The following is a 23646-nucleotide window of genomic DNA, read 5'->3' as shown; positions in this document are numbered from 1 at the left end:
TAAAAACCATAATTATGCAGAGTATTATTCATATTATTTATTAAATTACCTATTAAATTGTATTTTATTAAGGTCTGCCCCTAGCCCAAATCTAAACCCAACCCTCACAGTAATGTAAAAAACAGTAATTATAGTATTATATATAATACACAAGTATTATATATATTATTTATTAAATTACCTGTTAAATATATATGTATCTGTTAAATAAATATGTATTTTATTAAGGTCTACCCCTAGCCCTCTACCTAGCTAATCTTCCTTTGTGTTCAACAGAATGAAGAAGCTCATGAAGGTTTTTTTCTCTTCATGGAGCAGTTGAAGGGTGAGTAAATGATGACACAATGTATATTTTTGGGGTGAACTGTCACTTTAAGCACATAAATGTTTATTCAAATCACAATCAGAATCAGAAAGCGCTTTATTGCCAGGTATGTTCACACATACAAGGAATTTGTTTTCGTGACAGAGCTTCTACAGTGCAACAGGATTACAGAGACAGGACAAAAAACAGATAATAAATGACAAGTAAAACTGACAAGTGTATGTACAGGTATATTACTATATACAACGTTATACGTGCAGCTGTTATGTGCAAATTGGCATGTAAAGTGTGTGGTTAAATAAGTGTATATATGTATAAAAGTGTATAGCAAGTAGTGATGTTGGTTCCACAGTTATTATCATCAAGTGTTCATGAGATGGATTGCCTGAGGGAAGAAACTGTTTCTGTGTCGGGCTGTTCTGGTGCGCAGTGCTCTGTAGCGTCGACCAGAAGGTAAAAGTTCAAAGAGGCAGTGTGCTGGGTGTGAGGGGTCCAGAGTAATTTTGGAAGCCCTTTTGCTCGCTCTGGATAAGTACAGTTCTTAGGGAGTAGGAAGGGTTGTACCAGTGATTCGCTCAGCAGTCCGAACGTAGTCTTTGGAGATCGTATTTAGTAGCTGAGCTGAACCAGACAGTTATTGATGTGCAGATGACTGATTCAATGATGGAGGTGTAGAACTGTTTTAGCAGCTTCTTTGGGAGGTTGAACTTCCTCATCATAGGACATATATTCTCACACTAACACATAATGGGTTGTTTTAACCCAACTTTAGGTAAAACTTGGACAAACCCAAATATTCTGCTTTTTAATGTAATTTTTTGTACAAATTTAACCTACTGTAACAGTTGAGTTTGACCATATTTTAGCCAAATTTGAGTTACATCAACTTAGCATTTTTTTCTTTGATTAACAGCACTCGTACCGCCTCTTCACCCTACAGCTTTGTGTATTATACAGTTGGACAAGTATTGCAGCTGTTGGGCAACATAATTTACTTTTGAGGCTTTTTTAGTTTTTTTTTTTTTTTTGAGTTTTTTTTCTATGCAGTTTGTTTATAAGGATTGTGCCTTAATTCTTTTTTTTAAATATTTAGAATTTCAGAGACACAGCGCGACGACGGCCATTAGCCTGTCTTTGAGCGAATATGGTTGACGATGTTCATCCACAAGATGGCGGCAGGGACAGCATAATAAGCCCTAAGAGAAAACAGCGTAATTTCAGCTGATCAAATCGTTATTAAACAGGTAAATGACTTTCTAAGTTGATCTCTCTCTCTTGTGTATGTTTATAGTGCTGTATTTATACCATAGTAATATTGTGATCTCCTGATTGTAACAGAGAAATACTGGGAAATCTCTGTAGACTGAGATGGCATTTCATGCCGTTCAGCCTTATAATCTTAAAATGTGAGAACCTGTTCTGTCATCACTTTAGACATTATGCTAGAGAATCATTCAAATATTTACTTTAGCACTAAAATGACATTGGTGAATAGAGGAATTACCAACCTACGTCACACATGATGTCACACGGGTCCCCGGGTTGCAAAAAAAGACTGGTTGCAATAGCAAACATGTCGTGTTGTGTGGTAGGATGCTAAATTCTAAAAGTCCAAAAATAGAAAACTTCACTTTTACCGTACACCACACCGCTTTTAATGCCAACCGCAGACGTTTTTGGCTAAAAGGGAGCTGAATGGAATGAGGACCTAATTGAAAATGCTCGAATCTGCAGTTCTCCTTTCATACCAGGTAAGTTCACACTGTGCTGAATCATACACATAACTCGTTTTTTGATTGCAGCAAATTTCTGCAAAAACAGTTAAGTATGGTGAATTAAATTGCGGACACTGAATGCTTAGAATGAAATATAAACATGCACATTCACATACCCTGCCGTAAAGGTGCAGTTCACCGTCAGAATGGAGTTGTTTTGCTTGTTGATGATTACCCAGGCCTTGTATAGCTCCGTCTTCTTTCCTTGTCTTTATAGGCAAAACCTCGGTTTATCCAATGTCCTTTGGGAGGGTGATATCGCAAACGGACCTGTCTGACGAATGCCGCTCACTTGAATGTTAATTTTGCCAAATAACTGTGCTTATCACTGGGTGACAACTGTTATAATACGCTGAAAGCATTATGTCAATATGTATAATATATAATCAATATAAATGCTAGCGCTCCATGTTTTTTCTGCAACCTTGCTGCGCGCGCATCCTGAATGTTTACAAATTGGTAATTTGTCTATTAGTAATGGCTTCTGCTGTTTTGATGTCAACTGCAGATGAATGGCGGAAGAAAGTAGTTCTACTTACAAAAGGGTTTTGAGACTCTCCGTGTTTGATTTTCTTTTCTTTTTTTTTACACGATGATGCCCTCGAACTGTTGTATAAACGTAATATCACACTCGTAGCAGATGTATACAGCCACATGACACTGCTACTTGTGTGATATTGGTAATTTATAATATATATATATATATATATATATATATATATATATATATATATATATATATATATATATATTTATACACAAATTTGACCTAACTTCACATACTTTGTGCAGGCGAATTATTCACAACTGTTTCATCAAAGTATCCATATTTTGAAAACAATAATTATTTGGGACGCAAAATGTACCCGCAATTCTAGAATTACTACTTCTACTTTAGAATAGTTTGATTTACTGATAGAATTCACTGTTTCATAATAGGATAGGAATATATTGTATAATGAAGCATTTCGTAAATACCTCCTGCGCGAGCTCTTTTCAAACAGTTTGTTTACTCAGTGTAGTTTGTGTAAGGGGCGTTTATTTCACTCATTCTGCAAAGTGCACAGGCACGATAACACAAGGTCAACACTGTTTGAAACAAGAAGGCACACAATATTTGCTAAACAAGTCGTCTGTGGGACAGTCATGGGCTCTGAGGCGCAGATGGAGAGACTCCGCGAGCTCTTTCACGCCTGTGATGTGGATCATTCAGGACGAATCGAGAAATGGGAGTTTGAGAAAATATGCTCGGAGCTTCACGTCCAGTCCAGCGAGATCGATTCGCTTTTCTCCAGACTTGACACCGACGAGGACGGGGCGATAAACTTGGAAGAGTTCATGGAGGGCTTTCAGGAGTCGCACCTGCTGAAGGAGCCGGAGATGAGCGGAGAGCCGGCGGGGGAAACGTTCTCTGCCGCCTGGGAAGACTTTAAATCGCGCCTGGGGGATCAGCTCAAATTCATCCCCAGGTAAAACACCTGGCTGCGCTTTGTATGACTGTCAACTTAGCACAGTTAACACTGTAAAAAATGTAATGATAAAATATCAAGACAACATTTTTTATGTTGATTTAGCATATGATGGCGGCAGTTTATTTTAAAGCACAGTTAAAAACAAACCAATCTTACAAATGTGTTTCAGAAATACTAAAAACCACAAACAAGAGTAAGTCAAAGACAAAAACAAGTAAAAAAAAAAAAAAAAAAAAAAAGCAAATGAAAACATTTACCAGCTCAAAGCCAGTAAAAGATAAAATAAAATTTAAGTGTTAAGCTTTTTCAAACAGTTAAGTTTTTAGGTTTAAAAACGGACAGAGGTGGTGCCTATCTAATGGAAAGTGGCAAATCCATACGTTAAAATACGTATAAAATACGTAAAATACGTTAATTAGGTTTCAACCTTTTTTGCAAGATTTTTTTTCCTGATTCATTAGTTTGAGTTTTGACTGAAGTTAAAACACATGACTATCATTAAGCAGAACTCTGTTTAGCTTAATCCTTTACACACGAGCAAGGAAAAAATTTCACATAAATGTGAAGATAAACCATAAGATGTTATTTTTAGTAGTATTGAACTTGGTATGTTTTGTTTGGGTAATAAAAAAGTAAAAAAAAAACGTCATTCACTTTCACATGAAATTTATATATATAATTAAATAAATAGTATATTAAATTATAAATGTCAAATTAGCCCAGTCATGACAAAACATAAAATAATGACAAACAGTCAAGACAACATGTTGATTTAATCTATTTTATTAAGATAATCAGGTTTCAACCACATATTTTAAGTTATAAAAAGTTTAACTTAATATTGTTAGTCAGTTTGACTAATATAAGTTGAGATGATTAGAAAATTATTTGATTCAACTAAAAAAATTAAGTCAGCAAGATTGTTTTTTACAGTGAACCAAATTAAATCAACTAAGTTTGCACAAAACTTCAATTATTTAAATGTATCCTTTATTGATTTTAATATGCAAAGTGTTAGTTCATCTAAAAATGTAAAGATATTTTTTATGTTTCCTCAAGTGAAAACAAACTTTTATAATTTTCTTCCTTTGTTTAACACAAAAAGTTTTGGTCACACTTTATTTTGATGGGCCGTTTGTTGAATTTACGTTACATTGCATCTACATGCCAACTAATTCTCATTGGATTATAAGTAGACTGTTAGGTTGGGGTTAGAGTTGGGTTTAGGGCTAGTGTAAGTTGATATGAACTTGCAAAGTTTCTTATAGTCAGTTAAATGTCTGTTGATGGAGCAGTATCAGCAGATATTAAGCAGACAGTCTACTAATACTCAAATGGACCATCAAAATAAAGTGTTACCAAAGGATTTGAAGACAGCCGAATAACTGTCAAGAACAATAACAAAAGAAAGTATGGAAGTCAATGTGTTACAGGCTTCCAACATTTTTCATTTTTAGCAACAGAAAGAAACTCATTTAGGTTCGAAACAAGTAAAAGGGTGAGTAAATTAGGACTAAATTTAAATTTTTGGGTGAACTATAGCCCTTTAATTTAACACAGCTACTTTAGGTTATTTTTGTTTTACTTTAATTAGGACATCAGTTTAACTGTAATGATACAAAAGAGGGTTTAAAAAAGACATAGCCTATGCCTCTATGTGTACATTATTGCTTATTGCTGTTTAGTCATTAATCTCATAAAAAATAATGAGAAATTTTGACTTGATTAGAATTTCTCACTGGAATTTCTATTCAATTTTAGATTTATTGTTAAAAATAATGGATTTGCTTATAAGATTTTTTCTAACACGACACAAACAAAGAATAAGGCAAATATTATTCATAATTACTGTTTATTATTAATGTAAGTCTATATATTTAAATGACAATTGTATGTAATCAAATTACATTTACAAAGTTGTTTTTATGTACAATTGAACATTTAACTAAGGCTTCTACTTTAATGTTTCAAACTAAAATATGGGTAAAATAATGTGCCGTTGTCATTCATTGTCAGCATAACATGTTGGAAAATGGAAAATAGTCTGACTGGTAATTATTAAGATATATAAAAGTTTATGCCATCCTACTAGACAGACAGACAGATTTATAGATAGATAGATAGATAGATAGATAGATAGATAGATAGATAGATAGATAGATAGATAGATAGATAGATAGATAGATAGATAGATAGATAGATAGATAGATAGATAGATAGATAGATAGATAGATAGATAGATAGATAGATAGGTTGATTGATTTAAAGATAGATAGATAGATAGATAGATAGATAGATAGATAGATAGATAGATAGATAGATAGATAGATAGATAGATAGATAGATAGATAGATAGATAGATAGATAGATAGATAGGTTGATTGATTTAAAGATAGATAGATAGATAGATAGATAGATAGATAGATAGATAGATAGATAGATAGATAGATAGATAGATAGATAGATAGATAGATAGATAGATAGATAGATAGATAGATAGGATGATTGTTTTATAGATAGATAGATAGATAGATAGATAGATAGATAGATAGATAGATAGATAGATAGATAGATAGATAGATAGATAGATAGATAGATAGATAGATAGATAGATAGATAGATAGATAGGTTGATAGATAGATAGATAGATAGGTTGATTTATTTAAAGATAGATAGATAGATAGATAGATAGATAGATAGATAGATAGATAGATAGATAGATAGATAGATAGATAGATAGATAGATAGATAGATAGATAGATAGATAGATAGATAGATAGGTTGATTTATTTAAAGATAGATAGATAGATAGATAGATAGATAGATAGATAGATAGATAGATAGATAGATAGATAGATACATACATACATACATACATACATACATACATACATACATACATACATACTTACACAAACACACACACACACACACACGCACACACACACACACACACACACACACACACACATTGATTGATTGATTGATAGACAGATAGATAGAAGTCAAAATGAAATGTCAAAATACTACAGTACCAAATATCAAAATGAAAGTGATATCTCGATAACTAAAAATATCTGACCTAGTTATGATTATCAGCCTTAGCAAATACCTGATAATGTACACTGCCGCACTTTTACCATAAGGTATACTGTACCCATATGTGCACAGCTTTAAAAAAAAGTGAAATTATTCCCTCAGATGTTGCTCATTAAAACATTTTGTTCGTCCCAGACCTCCAGTCTCTTTAGTTGTATAACTTGCAGTCTTCAAGTCATGAGGTTTTAGCTTCGGTTTGGTTGATGTGAGTCGTCATTTTTAAAAGTGCAGTTCGCTGTATCTTATGACAGGACGGTGGAGTTGATCTCGCCTGAAGCTTGACATGAGACAGTTCTCCGTCACGCCATGCTAATGTCGACAGAACATCGATTAGCCGTGGACTATCAATACTTCTCTTCTTTCGCTCATAACTTCTGATGCCACAAGTGTTACTTTAAAAAGTCATGAGGCTCAAACCCATGCAGATATACTAACAACCTGGCACCAGCTTTTTAGGGTCATGTTAGCGATGTATTAGATTGTGTTAGGACTGAAAAACACATGATTGTCATAAAGCTGAACGCTGTTTAGCTTGAACCTTGAAAAGTATGAACTAGGAAACATTTTACATATACAGTACAGTTAAAGTCAAAATTATTAGCCCTTTCCAACCCAGTATTTTTTTAGAGTGTGGGAATATGTGATATGTACTGATGTTATTTGAATAAACATTTATGTGCTTAAAGCGACATGTGCTTAAATCGCCAAAATCATTTACTCACCCTCCAAACATTCATGAGTTTCTTTCTTCTGTTGAACACAAAGAAAGATATTTTGAAGAATGTTGGGAAGCAGCAGCCCTTGCCTGTTTGTTCCTTCTGTGAAGTCAATAGCTGCAGGTTCATTCATCAGAATACCTTGTTTTGTGTTCCACAGAAGAAAGAAATCAATAAACATTTAGACCCACTTGAATGTAAATGGTGAGAAAATGGGTGAACTATATCTTTAAATCACTTACTGAACAATAAAAGGGATTCAGTTTCAGTGACATCTAAATGAATAAACAAGATTGTTTACTTGGTGAAGGCACTTCAGTTTTTGTTCTTGCGCTCTGATTCGTCGCTAAATAACCAATCACTCCAGCACTCTCTTCAGCCTGCGGAATCAGGCCAACTCAATCTGACATTAAGCTGACTAGAATCGAAGCTGACCAATGGGGTAAATTCTAAACAGGATACAGCTGTGGATACTCAAGTTAATATAGCATTATTTTTGTGACACTGTACACTGATAATTAATATTTTTACATTACTGTGATAGTTGGGTTTAGATTTAGGCTTGGGGTAGGCCTTAGTAAAATACAATTTAATAGGTCATTTATTAAATAATATGAATAATACCCTGTATAATTGCTGTTTTTACATTACTGTGATAGTTGGGTTTAGGTTTGGGCCTGGGGTAGGCCTTAGTAAAATACAATTGAATAGGTAGTTTATTAAATAATATGAATAATACTGTGTATAATTGCTGTTTTTACATTACTGTGATAGTTGGGTTTAGGTTTGGGCTAGGGGTAGGCCTTAGTAAAATACAATTTAATAGGTCATTTATCATATAATATGAATAATACTCTGTATAATTACTGTTTTTACATTACTGTGATAGTTGGGTTTAGGTTTGGGCTAGGGCACTGCTTAATTTGTAAAATCGCAAGGTCCCGGAACAGATCGGGGTAACGAATCCAGCATATTACCCAAGGAAGGGGGGGGGGGTAGCAAGGTGCTGGATAACGGAGGGGTGTCGCGGACATAAGTAAAAAGCCGGGGCAGGGGTTGGTTGTCGCGGATGAAAGTGAAAAGGATTGAGGAGTCGCGGAACAAAGTGAAAGAGAACAGCGGATGGGGGAGGAGGGCGGGTGAGGAGGTGGATCGGTAAAATGAGGTGCCGGATCTGATTTCAGAGGTTACGGATCTGGCGTGTTCTGGCACAAATTAAGCCCTGGGCTAGGGGTAGGCCTTTGTAAAATACAATTTAATGGGTAATTTAATAAATAATATGAATAACACTTGGTATAATTACAGTTTTTACATTACTGATAGTAGGGTTTAGGTTTGGGCTAGGGGTAGGCCTTTGTAAAATACAATTTAATGGGTAATTTAATAAATAATATGAATAACACTTGGTATAATTACAGTTTTTACATTACTGATAGTAGGGTTTAGGTTTGGGCTAGGGGTAGGCCTTAATAAAATACAATTTAATCGGTAATTTAATAAATAATATGAATAATGCTCTGTATAATTACTGTTTTTACATTTCTGTGATAGTTGGGTTTAAGTTTGGGCTAAGCCTTAGTAACTACAATGTAATGGGTGTTTTAATAAATAATACAAATAATACTTGGTATAATTACTGTTTTTACATTACTGATAGTTGGGTTAAGGTTTGAGCTAGGGGTAGCCCTTAATAAAATACAATTTAATAGGTAATTTAATAAATAATATGAATAATGCTTGGTATAATTACTGTTTTTACATTACTGTGATGGTTGGTTTTAGGGTTGAGGTGGTGGTAGACGTTAATTAAATACAATTAATAGACAATTTAATAAATAATTTAAATAATTCTCATTAACTTCAAGCTCCAGCAGTATTCCTTCTAGCAACAACTGACAGAAGACCCAACACTAACCAATGGCAGACAACTTGCTTGGTGTGTCCTGGCCTTAATAACACCAGTATGATCAGACATTGAGATAGATCGATCACAACTCTGATGTTCTTTAGCTTTATAAGGAATAAAGACGTTTCTATTGAGAAGCATCGAGTCCAAATTAAGTCCCAGATCATTGACAAATTTGAGTCCAGAGTCTTTGATTGTGTCAAATCGAGTCTTTAAATTTGGGACTTGCAATATAGCCCAAACCCCAAGTTCACAACACTGTGCATTAATAGCTTGGTCTTGTTTTTTGTGTGTGTAGGATTGACCAGGTAGCAACTCTGTACCAGAACATCAGTTTGACGGAGCCCAGAATGGTCCCTCAGTACGAAAGGGTTCTTGTCAGTTTCATCAAGGAGATCCGGATACTGAACACAGAAATGGAACATCTGGCACTGGCTGTCAAGAGGTACACACACACACACACACACACACACACACACGCGCACACACACACACACACACACACATGCTTGTACAGCTATCTTTATATGGACTTCCCATAGATGTAGTGATGTACAAACTTTACTGGCATTACTGGATGTTTCCCAGTGATGGGTTGCAGCTATAAGGGCATCCGCTGCATAAAGCATATGCTGGATAAGTTGTCGGCTCATTCCACTGTGGGAATCGCAGATTAATAAAGGGACTAAGCCGAAAAGAAAATGAATGAATGAATGAATGAATAATGCCAAATTGTCATAAATAAACTAAAAAAGCCCCCTTAGATGAAGAAGGCATGAAGACAGTGGTTTTTAAATAGAAAATAATCATTTTTGTAACATTTTAATCCTTTAAATCCTTCATTTTTTTCATCTGTAAAGATATTTGTGTGTTGCTGTATATCTGTATATCAAAAAATGACTTTGTTTACCCACCTGTCATTCTTAAAGGAACACTCCAGCTTTGTTGAAAATAGGGTAATTTTCCCCTCTCATTTTCCCCTCTCAAAACCAATTTAAGATAATTAAATTTAATAAAACTATCAAAACTTAAAAGCTTATGTTTACATCAAACTTCGCAATGATGCCATCGCATAGGCTTTAAGTCCATCATTTTAACTGCTTGTTTATATATTGAGTCGATAGGCTTTAATGTAGTTAAAAAGGCTTGTGACCATGATGTAATGCAATATGTTAAGTGAGAGAATATCATAGTGTGCATGTATAATTTTGCAGTTTGATATGTTAAAAACAGAGATGGATAAAGTGCTACACTGTAAAAAGTGCTACACTCACAAAGTTGGTTTTATATACTTTAAATAATTGCAATCTAGTTAATTATATTTGTTTTATACCAAAAAATATCAATTTGCTTCTTCTTTACTTAAAATAGATCAGTTTTATATAACAGTATATTTTGAATATAACTAATGCAATTTATTTGAGTAGATTTTTTGTATGTGGTTATTGTGTAGAATAAATGTTATAAAAGTGAGTTGACACAGACAATTTATTAGAGCAGCTGTCGATGTGTGCAGGTCTGTTCATCAAACGTGATTTTAATAATTCTGCGTGACCCCATTTTCACTGCCTGCCACTTTGCAGACGTTTGCAGACTTAAGTAGAAGTATAAGTGCTCTATGAAAAAAGTGACTTGAGTAGAAGTTGAATTGCTCTTTAAGCACCATACTTAAGTGGAAATACTAAAGTATTCAACATTTTTTGTACTTAAGTGAAAAAAGTGTTGCATGCAAAACTTGCAAACAATTTATTTGTGTTGAATTTAAACAAACAAATTAAATTGAGCAATGTTCAATGTTGTAAATCCAAGGAATCAACCTTGAATAATTTGTTTCAGTGTAGTTTATTCTAAAACGTACTACTCAAGTACTGAAAGTAAAAGTATAGGTATTGTGTAATGTAGTTATGTAGTTATTAAAAAAAGCAAAGACATCATATTGTTTTGTTTATTTTCAATCTATCAATCTATCTTTTTTGAGGCACGTAATTAAGCAGGACGAAAAAAACGAAAATAACTATATATATATATATATATATATGATGGGCCAAAAGCACCATTGAGTGTGACACAGCCTTTGTGATAGCCAGCTAGTTAATGTTAAGTGAACATCACAGCATGTTATGAACCGTTAACTTATCTAACGGTAGCACTTACGGATAGCTCAAACAGCTGTGTTTTGTGTATTATATTGTTTTTAACTTATCTTGATATGTTTCTTCAAATTCAATTGGTGAATTTTTTAAGGCCATTATTTCGCAATCTTTCGGGAGGCAGAGTATGCACTTCATTCTATATGAACTGTCTTTCACTCCGACAAATGCAAACATGGACTCTAAATAGGGCCTCAGGTGGTCTTTTTCCTCATCACCACAAACAGTTGAAAGTGAAGGAGTTGAAGGTGGAATTTTTGGGTTTTCCCAGCCTGATCTCATGAGAAAACGTAAGTATTTTACGTTTTGACAGTTTAGTGGCTAATTCGTACGAATTCGTACGAGTTTAGTCATACGAAATGGTACGATTTTAAAAAGGAGGCGTGGCACCTAACCCTGCCCCTAAACCCAACCGTCATTGGAGGATGAGTAAATTGTACGAATTAGATCGTACGAATTCGTACGAATTAGCCACTAAAAAAAAAGTTACGAAATGCCGTGAGGTGTGTTGGTTTTCCATGGTTTTCAATGCATGCAGGCAGCGCTGTCTTCTTTGATCGTCTGAATGATGACAAGCCAGCTTATTCAAACCTGTGACAGCGCCATCTGCTGCTCTGGCAGTGGTAATGTGGGTTTGGAATGATTCGTAACATTTTTATAATTGTAACGAGTAACTATACAGCACATAAAAAATCTATCAGAGTAAAAGTATTAAACTTCTCGAAAATATGTACTGATGTAAAAGTGGAAGTAGGAGAACAAAACAAAACTCCAGTAGAGTACAGATACAGCCTTTTAGTACTTAAGTACAGCAGTGAAGTAGTTCTACTTAGTTACTATACATCTCTGGTTAAAAACCTTCTAATAAAACGAAATAAGTTTAGACTTGGCTTAACTTTCTTCCTTAAAATTTTTAACATGGCTATCAACTTTTAAACGAATGTCTAGAGTTATGCCAAGATACTTAAATTCATTGACTTCTTTAATAACTTTATTTTTAATGAGCACCTCAAATGTATCCCGTACAGGCCTGTTTCTTATAGAGAAACACATAGAAACTGTTTTCTTGACAAATGGAATCAAAAATGGTAAAAGTCAACTGTTCAATTCTTAAATGACACTATTTTCACAAACAAGTGGAGTTTTCCTTGAATCTGAATGACATTCTTTTGTCTGGGAAACTTATCAGCAAGTTATATCAACAAGCAATAGTTATACAGTTATATCAACAAGCTGTTTGGTATCAGCATTGTTTAAAAACATTGTTCTATAGGAAGATAGTACGTTTGACTGAACGATTTTATGCAAAGTCCTGTCCATGTGTGATGATGACTGATGTGCTGTTTGTTCAGAGCTCAGGATCAGATGTCTATACAGCTGAGTGAGATGGAGGAAGAGATGGATCACCGAATCCACACCGCAGAGAGAAACACACGTCTGCAGGTGAGCAGACTAGCACACAGATCTGACATGAGGTGTGATGTACAGTTAAAGTCCAAATTATTAGCCAACAAGCAAATATTCACCGTATGCATTGGCATTTAATGTGTTTTGCCTACACATTCTGTGTGTATGTACAGTTGAAGTCAGAATTATTAGCGCTCTGTATATTTTTCCCCCAATTTCAATGATTTTTTTTCGACACATTTCTAAACATAATAGTTTTAATAACTCATTTCTAATAACTGATTTATTTTATCTTTGCCATGATGACAGTACATAATATTTGACTAGATATTTTTCAAGATACTGGTATTCAGCTTAAAGTGACAGTTAAAGGCTTAACTAGGTTAATTAGGCAAGTTAGGGTAATTAGGCAAGTCATTGTATAATGATGGTTTGTTCTGTAGATAACTGAAAACAAATCATGCTTAAGGGGGCTAATAATATTGACCTTAAAATGGTTTAAAAAAAATAAAAACTGCTTTTATTTTAGCCGAAATAAAACAAATCAGACTTTCTCCAGAAGAAAAAATATGATCAGACATACTGTGAAAATTTCCTGGCTCTGTTAAACATCATTTTGGAAATATTTGAAAACTTCACAGAAGGGCGAATCATTTTGACTTCAACTGTATGTTTCAAGTAGTACTGTATGGCTAGCAGTATTCAACATTTTTGTAGACCAGGAGTATATTTTTAATGATAAATAAATCTAAATTTGTTTTGTAACAATATTCTGCTTATTATTGTGAATTAATTATATTATGTGTACTCTAAAAAATGCTGGATTGTTGTAATGTTGTGTGAAATATGGAGAAATCCAACCGTTGAGTTAAAATAAGTTAAATCTTAGTGAAGTTTCACAAACTAATTGTGAGAGGAGCACGTGATATGATTGATCGCAGCTGGTCTCTTGTCTATAATCATTAGTTAGCCAATCAGATTAATCCAAACTCACTATAAGTAGCCCGGCTAAAACTACTATCTTATCTTCGTTTTCTGAAGAACCTTTTTTTTTGTTATTAATTAAATAATTCTATTTTATTTTCCATTTTTTTAATTTTTTTTTATTTTAATGTTTTTATTAAATATTAATTAATTCATTAATTAATTCTATTTTTTAATTTAAATTAATTTAATTTAATTATTTTATTTATTTATTTATTTATATATAGTTATTATTATTATTATTATTATTATTATTATTATTATTATTATTATTTGATATATTTTTATTTTATTAATTAATTCAATTTTATTTTTTAATTGTTTTACTATTTTTATTAATTATTAATTGATAATTTATTCATTCTATTTTTTTTTTTTTTTTTAGATTATTAGATTATTGATCTAACACCCAGTTTGGTCACACTTACACTAAAGTTCCACTTTATTAAATTTATTTTTTTATTTTTCCAGTGTATTTGAAGAGTTTGGTTACTATATACAATAGAGTTACATTAGTTAATATTGGTTAATGTATATTAGTATTTATTATATACTAATTTACAATTATTACTGATGCATTATTAAAATCTAAAAGTGTGCTGTTTAACTTTAGTTAATGTACCTTTTAAGAATTAACAGCAAACAACTTTATTTTAAGGATCTAAAGTTAACAAAGATGTGTAAAGCAACAAATACAGTAACAAATACCGCAAACACTGTACCAGTCATTGTTTGTTCATGCTAGTATTTACATTAACTAACATTAAATAATGTAATCTCCTTTTAAAATATTACCCAATATTTTAATATCAAATATATCTTCTCAAAATTATGTGCACATCAGTGTGATGACATACGTATGAATAGTGATTGCTAAACCCAAAAGGACTGACATGAAATATTGTTAAAATATTTTAATGGCTTTTTACATGCATTAAAAGTCCATAAATAGTATTTTCATCATAGTTGCTATCAAATATTAAAATGTTAAATGACAGCATCACTTGTTAAGTGTCATATTTGTAGCATTTACATGGATACAGCACCATGTTTATTGTGAGTTATGATACTGTAAATGAATTGGCACAGGTGTTCCAGTCAGATCATGTGAGGGTTTTGGATCTCGTTCAAGGCTTCATTTATCCATGACGTCACATTATAGTGCAGTCAGTTTTCAGCAGTATCGCATGTGTTCTTGTTCCTCGCCCTGTGCTTTATCTTAGTCCTGTGTTCCTCGACTTATCACGTTATGTAATGTAAAATGAACTGACTGTTTGTTTAACTGCACCTGTTTAAGTTCCACAAAATAAAAGTCAATTGCGATTGTTTTGCATCTACTAATGCATTCTAAAAAATGTTGTACCATACCATATTATACCATATACCATAATATACCAACTACTAGCTTATTACCTGCTTTTTATTAAGATATTGACTGTTTATTAGTACTTATAAAATATGATCTTATTCTACATCCCTAATCCCACCCAACACACTGTAAAAAATTATTAGTTGACTTTACTTAAAATAAATGAGTAAACCTGTTGCTTTTAAAGTGATTAGTTGACTTTAATTAAAATAAGTGAGTAAACCTGTTGCTTTTAAAACGATTAGTTGATTTGACTTAAAATAGGTAAGTAAACCTGTTGCTTTAAAAGTGATTAGTTTACTTAAAATAAATGAGTAAACCTGTTACTTTTAAAGCGATTAGTTGACTTTACTTAAAATAAATGAGTAAACCTGTTACTTTTAAAGCGATTAGTGGACTTTACCTAAAATAAATGAGTAAACCTGTTGCTTTAAAAGCGATTAGTTGACTTTACTTAAAATAAATGAGTAAACCTGTTGCTATTAAAGCGATTAGTTGACTTTACTTATAATAAATGAGTAAACCTGTTGCTTTTAAAGCGATTAGTTGACTTTACTTAAAATAAATTAGTAAACCTGTTGCTTTTAAAGCGATTAGCTGACGTTACTTAAAATAAATGAGTAAACCTGTTGCTTTTAAAGCAATTAGTTGACTTTACTTAAAATAAATGAGTAAACCTGTTGCTTTTAAAGCGATTAGTTGACTTTACTTAAAATAAATGAGTAAACCTGTTGCTTTTAAAGCGATTAGTTGACTGGACTTAAAATAAATGAGTTCACTTATAGTGAGTTAACCAGTTGCCTTCAAATTTGTGAGTAAACGAACTACAGTATGTGCATTACAGTTAATTAAAGTTAAATAAAGTTAACAGTTCCAAGTTGCAATGGCTTTATTCAGTTTTTAAGTAAAGTAAATAGTATAACTTACTAGCTATCAATAAGCAGAAACTCAGGAATTTGTTAAGCTAAAAATCTTAGTTAATGGTTTGTTAATAAGGATAACTGTATGTTAAAATAAAATATGACCAAAAACTTTTGTTACTTTAATTGTCTTGATCTGTTTTATTTGATTGTTTGTTTATTTTTGTCTTAGTTCGCTCATTTCAATGTTTCCTATCAACACATATAAAAAATGTTTACTTATTTGCATTAATGCAATTAACACATTTGGATTTTTGTACATTTTCTTTTTCATATTTTTCTTTGTTTACTTTATTAGTTTGTGAGTGGTTAGTTTTGTTGTCAAATGTAGATTTTTTTGTTTTATTTATTTTTAAATGTGTTATTTATTTATTATGTAAATACAATAGCGTACATTAAATCTACTCTTGATCAAGCTATTTGCCCCTCATCTCGATCTGTTTAATGTTTTGTGATTTAAGCAATATTTCAATTAAAGAAATGCTTATTTGAATACAAATCTTCCCTTAAATATAATCTCATGTAAATTGAGACTCAGATTGTCCATAAAAGGCGCCCATATCTCTTCAAACACAGCAGCATCACCTCTGACCACAGCAGTTAGTCTCTCCATAGGCAAGGTTTGGAAGATTTCTCAACACCAAAGGGAAAGTGATGGTGTCTAGAGTGGTATTTCAAGTATTTTGAACTCTAGCATATGGCTTCCTTAACTTTTCCCTCTTTTATTGTTCTACAGGAGTCTAAAAAGGCCGAGGCGACTCTGAGCAGTATGAAACACCAGTATGACTCTCAGATTTGTGAACTCCAGCAGAAGATTCAGACTCTGCAGATGGTGACTAACTTCTACCTGTACAAATTTTAAAAAGAGGTTTAAAGGAGAGTTAATATTCAGTGATATCACTCATAATGAACATATTGAACATTGTTCAATTCAGATGCATTTGGGATGTTTAGGTGTCTTCATCAAATTAAATTTACAAAAGCAAAATGCATAGAAAGCACACTAAATGCATATAAAGTGTCTGCTTTAATGTTTCATTAACATCTAGGAAAATAAAATGTGGAATATGAAATATCGGTGAACTAAACTTATCGGCCACTTTATTAGGCACACCCATTCAACTGCTCGTTGATGCAAAGTTATAATCAGCCAATCTCAATGCATTTAGGCATGTAGACATGGTCAAGCTGATCTGCTGCAGTTCAAATCGAGCATCAGAATGGAGAAGAAAGGTGATTTAAGTGACTTTGAACGTGGCATGGTTGTTGGTGCCAGACGGGCTGGTCTGAGTATTTCAGAAAGAATGGTCCGAAAAAGAGAAAATATCACAGAGAGCAGCAATTCTATGGACGCAAATGCCTTGTTGATACCAGTGGTCAGAGGAGAATGGCCAGACTGGTTCGGGCTGATAGAAAGTCAACTATAACTCAAATAACCACTCGTTACAACCGAGGTCTGCAGACGAGCATCTCTGAATGCACAACATGTCCAATCTTGAGGCGGATGGGCTACAGCAGCAGAGGACCACACCGGGTGTCACTCCTGTCAGCTAAGAACAGGAAACTGAGGCTACAATTCTCACAGGCTCACCAAAATTGGACAATAGACGATTGAAAAACGTTGCCTTGTCTGATGAGTCTCCATTTATGCTGCGACATTTGGATGTTCGGGTCAGAATTTGGCGTCAGCAACATGAAAGCATGGATCCATCCTGCCTTGTATCAACGGTTCAGGCTGCTGGTGGTGGTGTAATGGTGTGGGGGATATTTTCTTGACACACTTTTGGCCCATTAGTACCAATTGAGCATCATGTCAACGCCACAGCCTACCTGACTATTGTTGCTGACCATGTCCAGCTCTTTATGACCACAGTGTACCCATCTTCTGATGGCTACTTCCAGCAGGATAACAGGCCATGTCATAAAGAGTGAATCATCTCAGACTGGTTTCATGAACATGACAATGTGTTCACTGTACTCAAATGGCCTCCAGAGTCACCAGAAATCATTCCAATAGAGCACCTTTGGGATGCGGTGGATCAGGAGATTCGCATCATTGATGTGCAGCCGACAGAAAACAAAAGCTTATTTTTTTTGTATAGTTTTAGATACAGTATTCGTCTGAAGAACATCTATCGTGATTTAAGAAGGTTTAGATCAGTGGTCTCAAACTCAATTCCTGGAGGGCCGCAGCTCTGCATAGTTTAGCTCCAACCACCTCCAACTCACACCTGCTTAATCTCTAGTAGTCTTGAACACCTTGATTAGTTAGATCGGCTGTGTTTGATTAGGGTTGGAGCAAAACAGTGCAGAGCTGCAGCCTTCCAGGAATCCAGTTTGAGACCTATGGTTTGGATATTTATGCAGAAAAATAACACAAGAACACTGTGTAAGAAACAAATATTTTCAGAAAATGTTATAGAATATTTTTATTTCTATAAAAAGAGCATATTTTAGTAAATCTATATTATGTTTATTAGTTTGTTTTATATTTTAGATGGAGAACCAGAACAGGAGTGTGAGCCTGAAAGAGGAAACATCGGCACTCAAACGGCAGAACAACGAGCTCATGCTGGTATGGCTCCTGCTCCAATATGAATCAAAAATGGCGTATTGTTGGCGAAATTACATAATGTGTGTCATTTTGTTTTGTCTTTTTATTTTAGCAAAACCAGAAGCTGAAGCAGGAGCTGTTGGAGTCCCACACTAATGTTGCGTTCTTGCAAAGCGAGCTGGACTCTCTGAAGAGCGATCTGACAGACCAGAGCATCAACTGTGAACGGTGTGTGTGTGTCAGTGCTCGAGTCAACTTAGTTATTGATGAATATGTAATAGACTCTTTGGATTTGGATCTTCAAGCCAGGAATTTTTAAGAAGTCCATCAAATATGTATCGTGAAAGATCTCTTCTGACTCACTCTCACACTCCAGAAGAGATAGATAAATGTCAACAATGAAAAAGACTCTCGTTTCCCATATGATGGCTGTGAGTGGCTGTAAAAACAGGTTTTGTGGCTGTTTGCAGTGTGACGTCATGAGAGCAGGATATCCTGGTGTTACACGTCACGCTGCGCAGGAATGTCTGAACCTTGTTACATAGTAACTACAAAACAGAGCTCAGTGTGTGTGTGTGTGTGTGTGTGTGAACATCAGTGGCCTAGCAATAGTATAATGAGCATAACAGTGTAAAATATTTCGGTTGCCTGGTAGTCCAAATATTTGACTACATTAAGTTAAAACAACGAAAGGCATTTTGAACAACCAGACCTGAACTGTATTAAAACAGAAAGGGATAGTTCACCAAAATATTTTAATTTTGTCATCATTTACCCACACTTTACTTGTTTCAAACCTTTATGAGTTTCTTTCTTTGAAGCCAAAAGAAAGTAATTTGAAGACAAATGAAAAGCTGTAACCATTGACTTCCATAGTATTTCGTTTTTCCTAGTAGGGAAGGCTATGGTTACAGGTTTTCAACATTTTTCAAAATATCTTCTTTTGTGTTTAACAGAAAAAAGAAACTGATAAACCACTAAACAGTGATCATTTAAGATTTTTGGGTGAACTATCCCTTTAAGAGGCAACAGCTGCACTTTTTACTCTGTGTAATGTAAGAGCGCTCCTCACCATTTCTTTTGTTTTTGTTTACCTTGAATTCCAACAAAGCCAGACAAACTATAAATTCATTCATGGTGTGGGTGTGTGTGTGTGTTTGTACAGAGACGAGGCTCTTATGAAGTGCTTTTCTGAGGAGAGAGATAACCTGGAGAGACAGATCGAGATGCTTCAGTGAGTTGAACACACACCGCACTACATGAAAACACTGCAAATCACACTCCAGCACAGACAGAAACTTAGCATTCTGAGGCTGAATATACCTTTTGTTTTTGTCTTTAAAGGTGACGTTTAGTCAGCGCAATAGCGTAGTGGTTAGTGTGCCGACATATGGTGCAGTAGCACGTCAGGGTGTCCCGAGTTCAAATCCTGGCTCAAGGACATTTCCCTACCCCTCTATCTTTCCCCCACTTTGCTTCCTGTCTCAATACCGTCCTATCTAATAAAGGCCAAAAATAAATCTGAAAAAAAAAGGTGGCATTTAATAAAAACCTTAATATACCTGCCTGCAGGCACATGACATCATATTGACGTTGTACCCCAACGTTGTGGGGACCTTGGATTTTGTTTGGAAATGAAAATCGGGTGGATGTCAGAACACAATGTCACACTGACGTCAATATCCTACCTAAAATCAACCAAATATCAATGTCTAATCCTGTTCCACCTTGACATTGTGTGGACGTTACCACTGTGGCATCAATCAGACATTGGATTTTGGCCACTTTCCAACACAACCTAAAATCAACCAAATATCAACATAATTTGACGTCATTATTGGACGTCCAAATAACGTTGTTCTTAGACGCTGCCTAGACACTAGGTGCGTTCGACTTCATGCAGCACTGCGCAGATCAATCAAAATCTGTCTTAAAGAGGTGCATGCTGGTCAGAAATGTTGTGCGGATTGATGCTGCGCTGACACCACTGTCACATGTGGAATCAGCTCCGATATCAGACTACTGATTCAGCCGATGCAGCATCCGAAGAGCGACTGCTGGAGCTGTGATGACGACACCGATATTACGCGATTGGCTGGATTCACCCCATGACAACAACCATGTGTGTTTCGGGTTTATTATTGGACAAATTCCATCTCACAAATTTCAAAACAAACAATTATCTTTTATACCATCTCTATCTTGTAAATATCATGCTTATTAAAAGAATACAAATATTTTACTGTAGAATCATCTTTTGTTAAATTATTTGTTCATAATGACTAGATTGTTTGCAAAGGTTTATTATCGACCTTTTTTATACTGTATTCAGCTCCATGAATTATTTAAATTATAAATTTTAGTGAGTAACCTAAATATTAACTGAAATAAGTCTGAAAGACGTGTAATAAAATAATTATTATCATTGATCCTGCCACCCTAAAGGTTTCTTAAATTAAGTTAAATAACTATTTTATTAACTTATCATAAAATGATTTATTATGATTACAAAATATTTTTATTACCTGTCAAGCCATTATGCACAAGTTTTAAAAGTGAATTTGATGTACTTTGCTCTTTCTGGGAAACTTCTATTTAAAGTGTAGCTCACTTATTTTAGGACTGTCCTTTTGTTTAATCTTTTTGGATTAAAGTGCTTTTTTAGAATGCTTTCTATCCAAAATAATCTTAATCATTGTTTAAGACTTAATCAAAACACCTTGTTTTAAGTTTTACATTAATATATATTGGAAAGTTTTATATCTGTAAATGTAAATAAATGTAAACCCCCTTTTAGCATATTCAAACAAGAAGTTTTAGCCTAAAGAGGGATGTTTAAACTCCTAGAATTTGTGCTTATTGCTTTGTTTTTAATAGGCCTATTCATTTTTATGTTTATAGTACCCTCTCGTTTCCCTTTACTTATCTCATGCATTTGTTATATATTTAATGCATAATTCCCTTATTGTTTAAAAATGAACTAGTTTGTAGAGACTGTATTCTGTTTTATTTGTACTGTAAATCTTTTGTTGTTATAAATAAAAACAATAAATGATGATGACGCCATATGATTGGTCATCATGACTGCCGCAACTTTGAGCCCCGAAGTGTCTGGCTGTCCGGCTTGACAGCTCCATTTTCAACTCCGCCCCCGCCTGCCCTTGGCTAAAGTCGTTGATCTCCGGCTGCAGCCATGGTTCAAGTCGAACGCACCTATTGCATTTTGGTCACCTGACGTCATGACCTAAATCTAACCTAATATTAACGTCTGATGATGTTGAACAATAAGAGCTTAGTACACGGAAAGGACATATACTGAGTCTTGTGTATCCTCATTCTCATCTAAATGCCTTAAGTTTATCTCTGTAAAAATTAGGCCAACTGGAACAAAACACAGTCTGCGTTTGATTGGACACAAGTGTCCTAATGAGATTACAACAATGATCTCTAAGTATGTGGAAAATATATATTTTGAAATGTATATTTTGAAAATAGGAGACACATAAAGACCAAAGCCCCCTGCGCCTAGTCAGATATCAGGCCAACTGGAGCAAAATACAGCCTGCATTTGATTGGACACAACGTTTCCTAGTGAGATTACAACAATAATAACACCTTTCCCCTTTTTTTTTTACTTTATCGAAGCATATATTAAACTTACTATGAATGTGGGACTCTTATTTTGAAAATATGAGACACAGGCAGACTAAAGCCTGCAGCCTGTGTTTGGATACAAGTTTCCCAGTGAGATTACAACAATGATCATTTCCACCCTTATGTTTAAGTTTATCTAAGCTTATATTTAACTTACTATGCATATGACACTCTTACTTTGAAAATAGGAGATGCAGGGAGACTAAAATCCACTGCGCCTAGTCCAAGATGAGGTCAACTGGAACAAAACATTTGATTGGACACAATGTTTTCTAGTGAATTAATGACAATGATCATTTCTCCCTTATTTTTAAGTTTATCTAAGCTCATATTAAACGTACCATTATGTGGGACTCTTATTTTGAAAATGGGAGACGCAGGGAGCGCAGGAAACAAAACTCAGTGAACTCAAAGGAGCTTTAAAGAACACTCCACTTTTTTGAAAATCCTTTTCAAATCATTCAACTGATTTCCACGTCTGACAGGAGCACTTTTAGCTTAGCTTAGCATAGATCGTTGAATCAGATTAGACCATTAGCATCTCATTCAAAAATGATATGTTTTAGTTCATTGAAATGGAAGTTCACAAAGACTGAAGTTCAACCCATAGTGTGACATGCATATAAGGTGTGCAGTATAAGGTGGATAGTTTTGAATTTATGCTGTTAAAGTAGTTCAAGGTGTTTTCCACTGTGAAGTGATATACTGTACCTGGCATTTCTCCATATCCAGGGCAGCAAACAGAAAGCTCCACGACAGTAATGACAGTCTGCGTACGGCGCTGGAGAGCAGTCAGAGCAAGAGCAAGACTCAGGTGAAAAAAAAAACCTTTCTGCAATGTAGATGGATTAAGCTCTTTGAGAACAATGTTTGCTGATCAGGCTAATACTTTGATGGCTATGTGTGTTCTTTAAGGTGCATGGATTAAGCTTCTTGTTAGCTGTGTTAACATTTCTGCATATCCATTGAGACAGGCCTGACATTTTTTCTCTCACAGCGTGTTAGTGGACTCTCACCTGGAGTTTACGTGAACACCAGAAAGAATGTCTGCCCCTCTTATTTTGATCGGTAAGTCATGTGATTGCTGTTAATGAAAAATCCAATTTTCTTCCAGAACAAATGCTCATTTTACCACAACCCTAGAGTTAAACAGTAGAGTTTTACCATATTTAATCCATTTAGCTGATTTCAGGGAGCACTTTTAGCTTATCTTAGCATAGATGAACGGATTAGACCATTAGCATCTCACTTAAAAATGACCAAAGATTTTGTTCAAAAGTGTTTGGTTATACTTTTACAAGTATATCCCAAACAT

The 23646-nt window shown here is 34.2% G+C and overlaps 1 protein-coding gene across 2 annotated transcripts in view; it reads left to right on the top strand.

Annotated features, from left to right (window-relative positions):
• Positions 1–1499: 1499 nt before the first annotated feature.
• rasef (RAS and EF-hand domain containing) overlaps positions 1500–23646 on the top strand; it is a 42320-nt gene continuing 20173 nt past the window's right edge. The window contains exons 1-9 of one of the 2 annotated variants that reach the window (XM_056463059.1): positions 1500–1569; positions 9592–9738; positions 12796–12886; positions 16860–16955; positions 18621–18698; positions 18790–18905; positions 19843–19911; positions 23064–23145; positions 23329–23399. In XM_056463059.1, the coding sequence (XP_056319034.1) occupies positions 9644–9738; positions 12796–12886; positions 16860–16955; positions 18621–18698; positions 18790–18905; positions 19843–19911; positions 23064–23145; positions 23329–23399 (698 nt within the window). In that variant the 5' untranslated portion in view covers positions 1500–1569; positions 9592–9643. Of the gene's footprint in view, positions 1570–3172; positions 3570–9591; positions 9739–12795; positions 12887–16859; positions 16956–18620; positions 18699–18789; positions 18906–19842; positions 19912–23063; positions 23146–23328; positions 23400–23646 lie in introns of those variants that run through there. The other variant, XM_056463058.1, reaches the window with a different exon arrangement.

The sequence above is a fragment of the Danio aesculapii genome, chromosome 8 (assembly GCF_903798145.1).
Source record: "Danio aesculapii chromosome 8, fDanAes4.1, whole genome shotgun sequence".
Classification (NCBI taxonomy): Eukaryota; Metazoa; Chordata; class Actinopteri; order Cypriniformes; family Danionidae; genus Danio; species Danio aesculapii.
The sequence above is the reverse complement of the archived record's forward strand: the minus strand, read 5'-3'. Positions and strand labels throughout refer to the sequence as shown.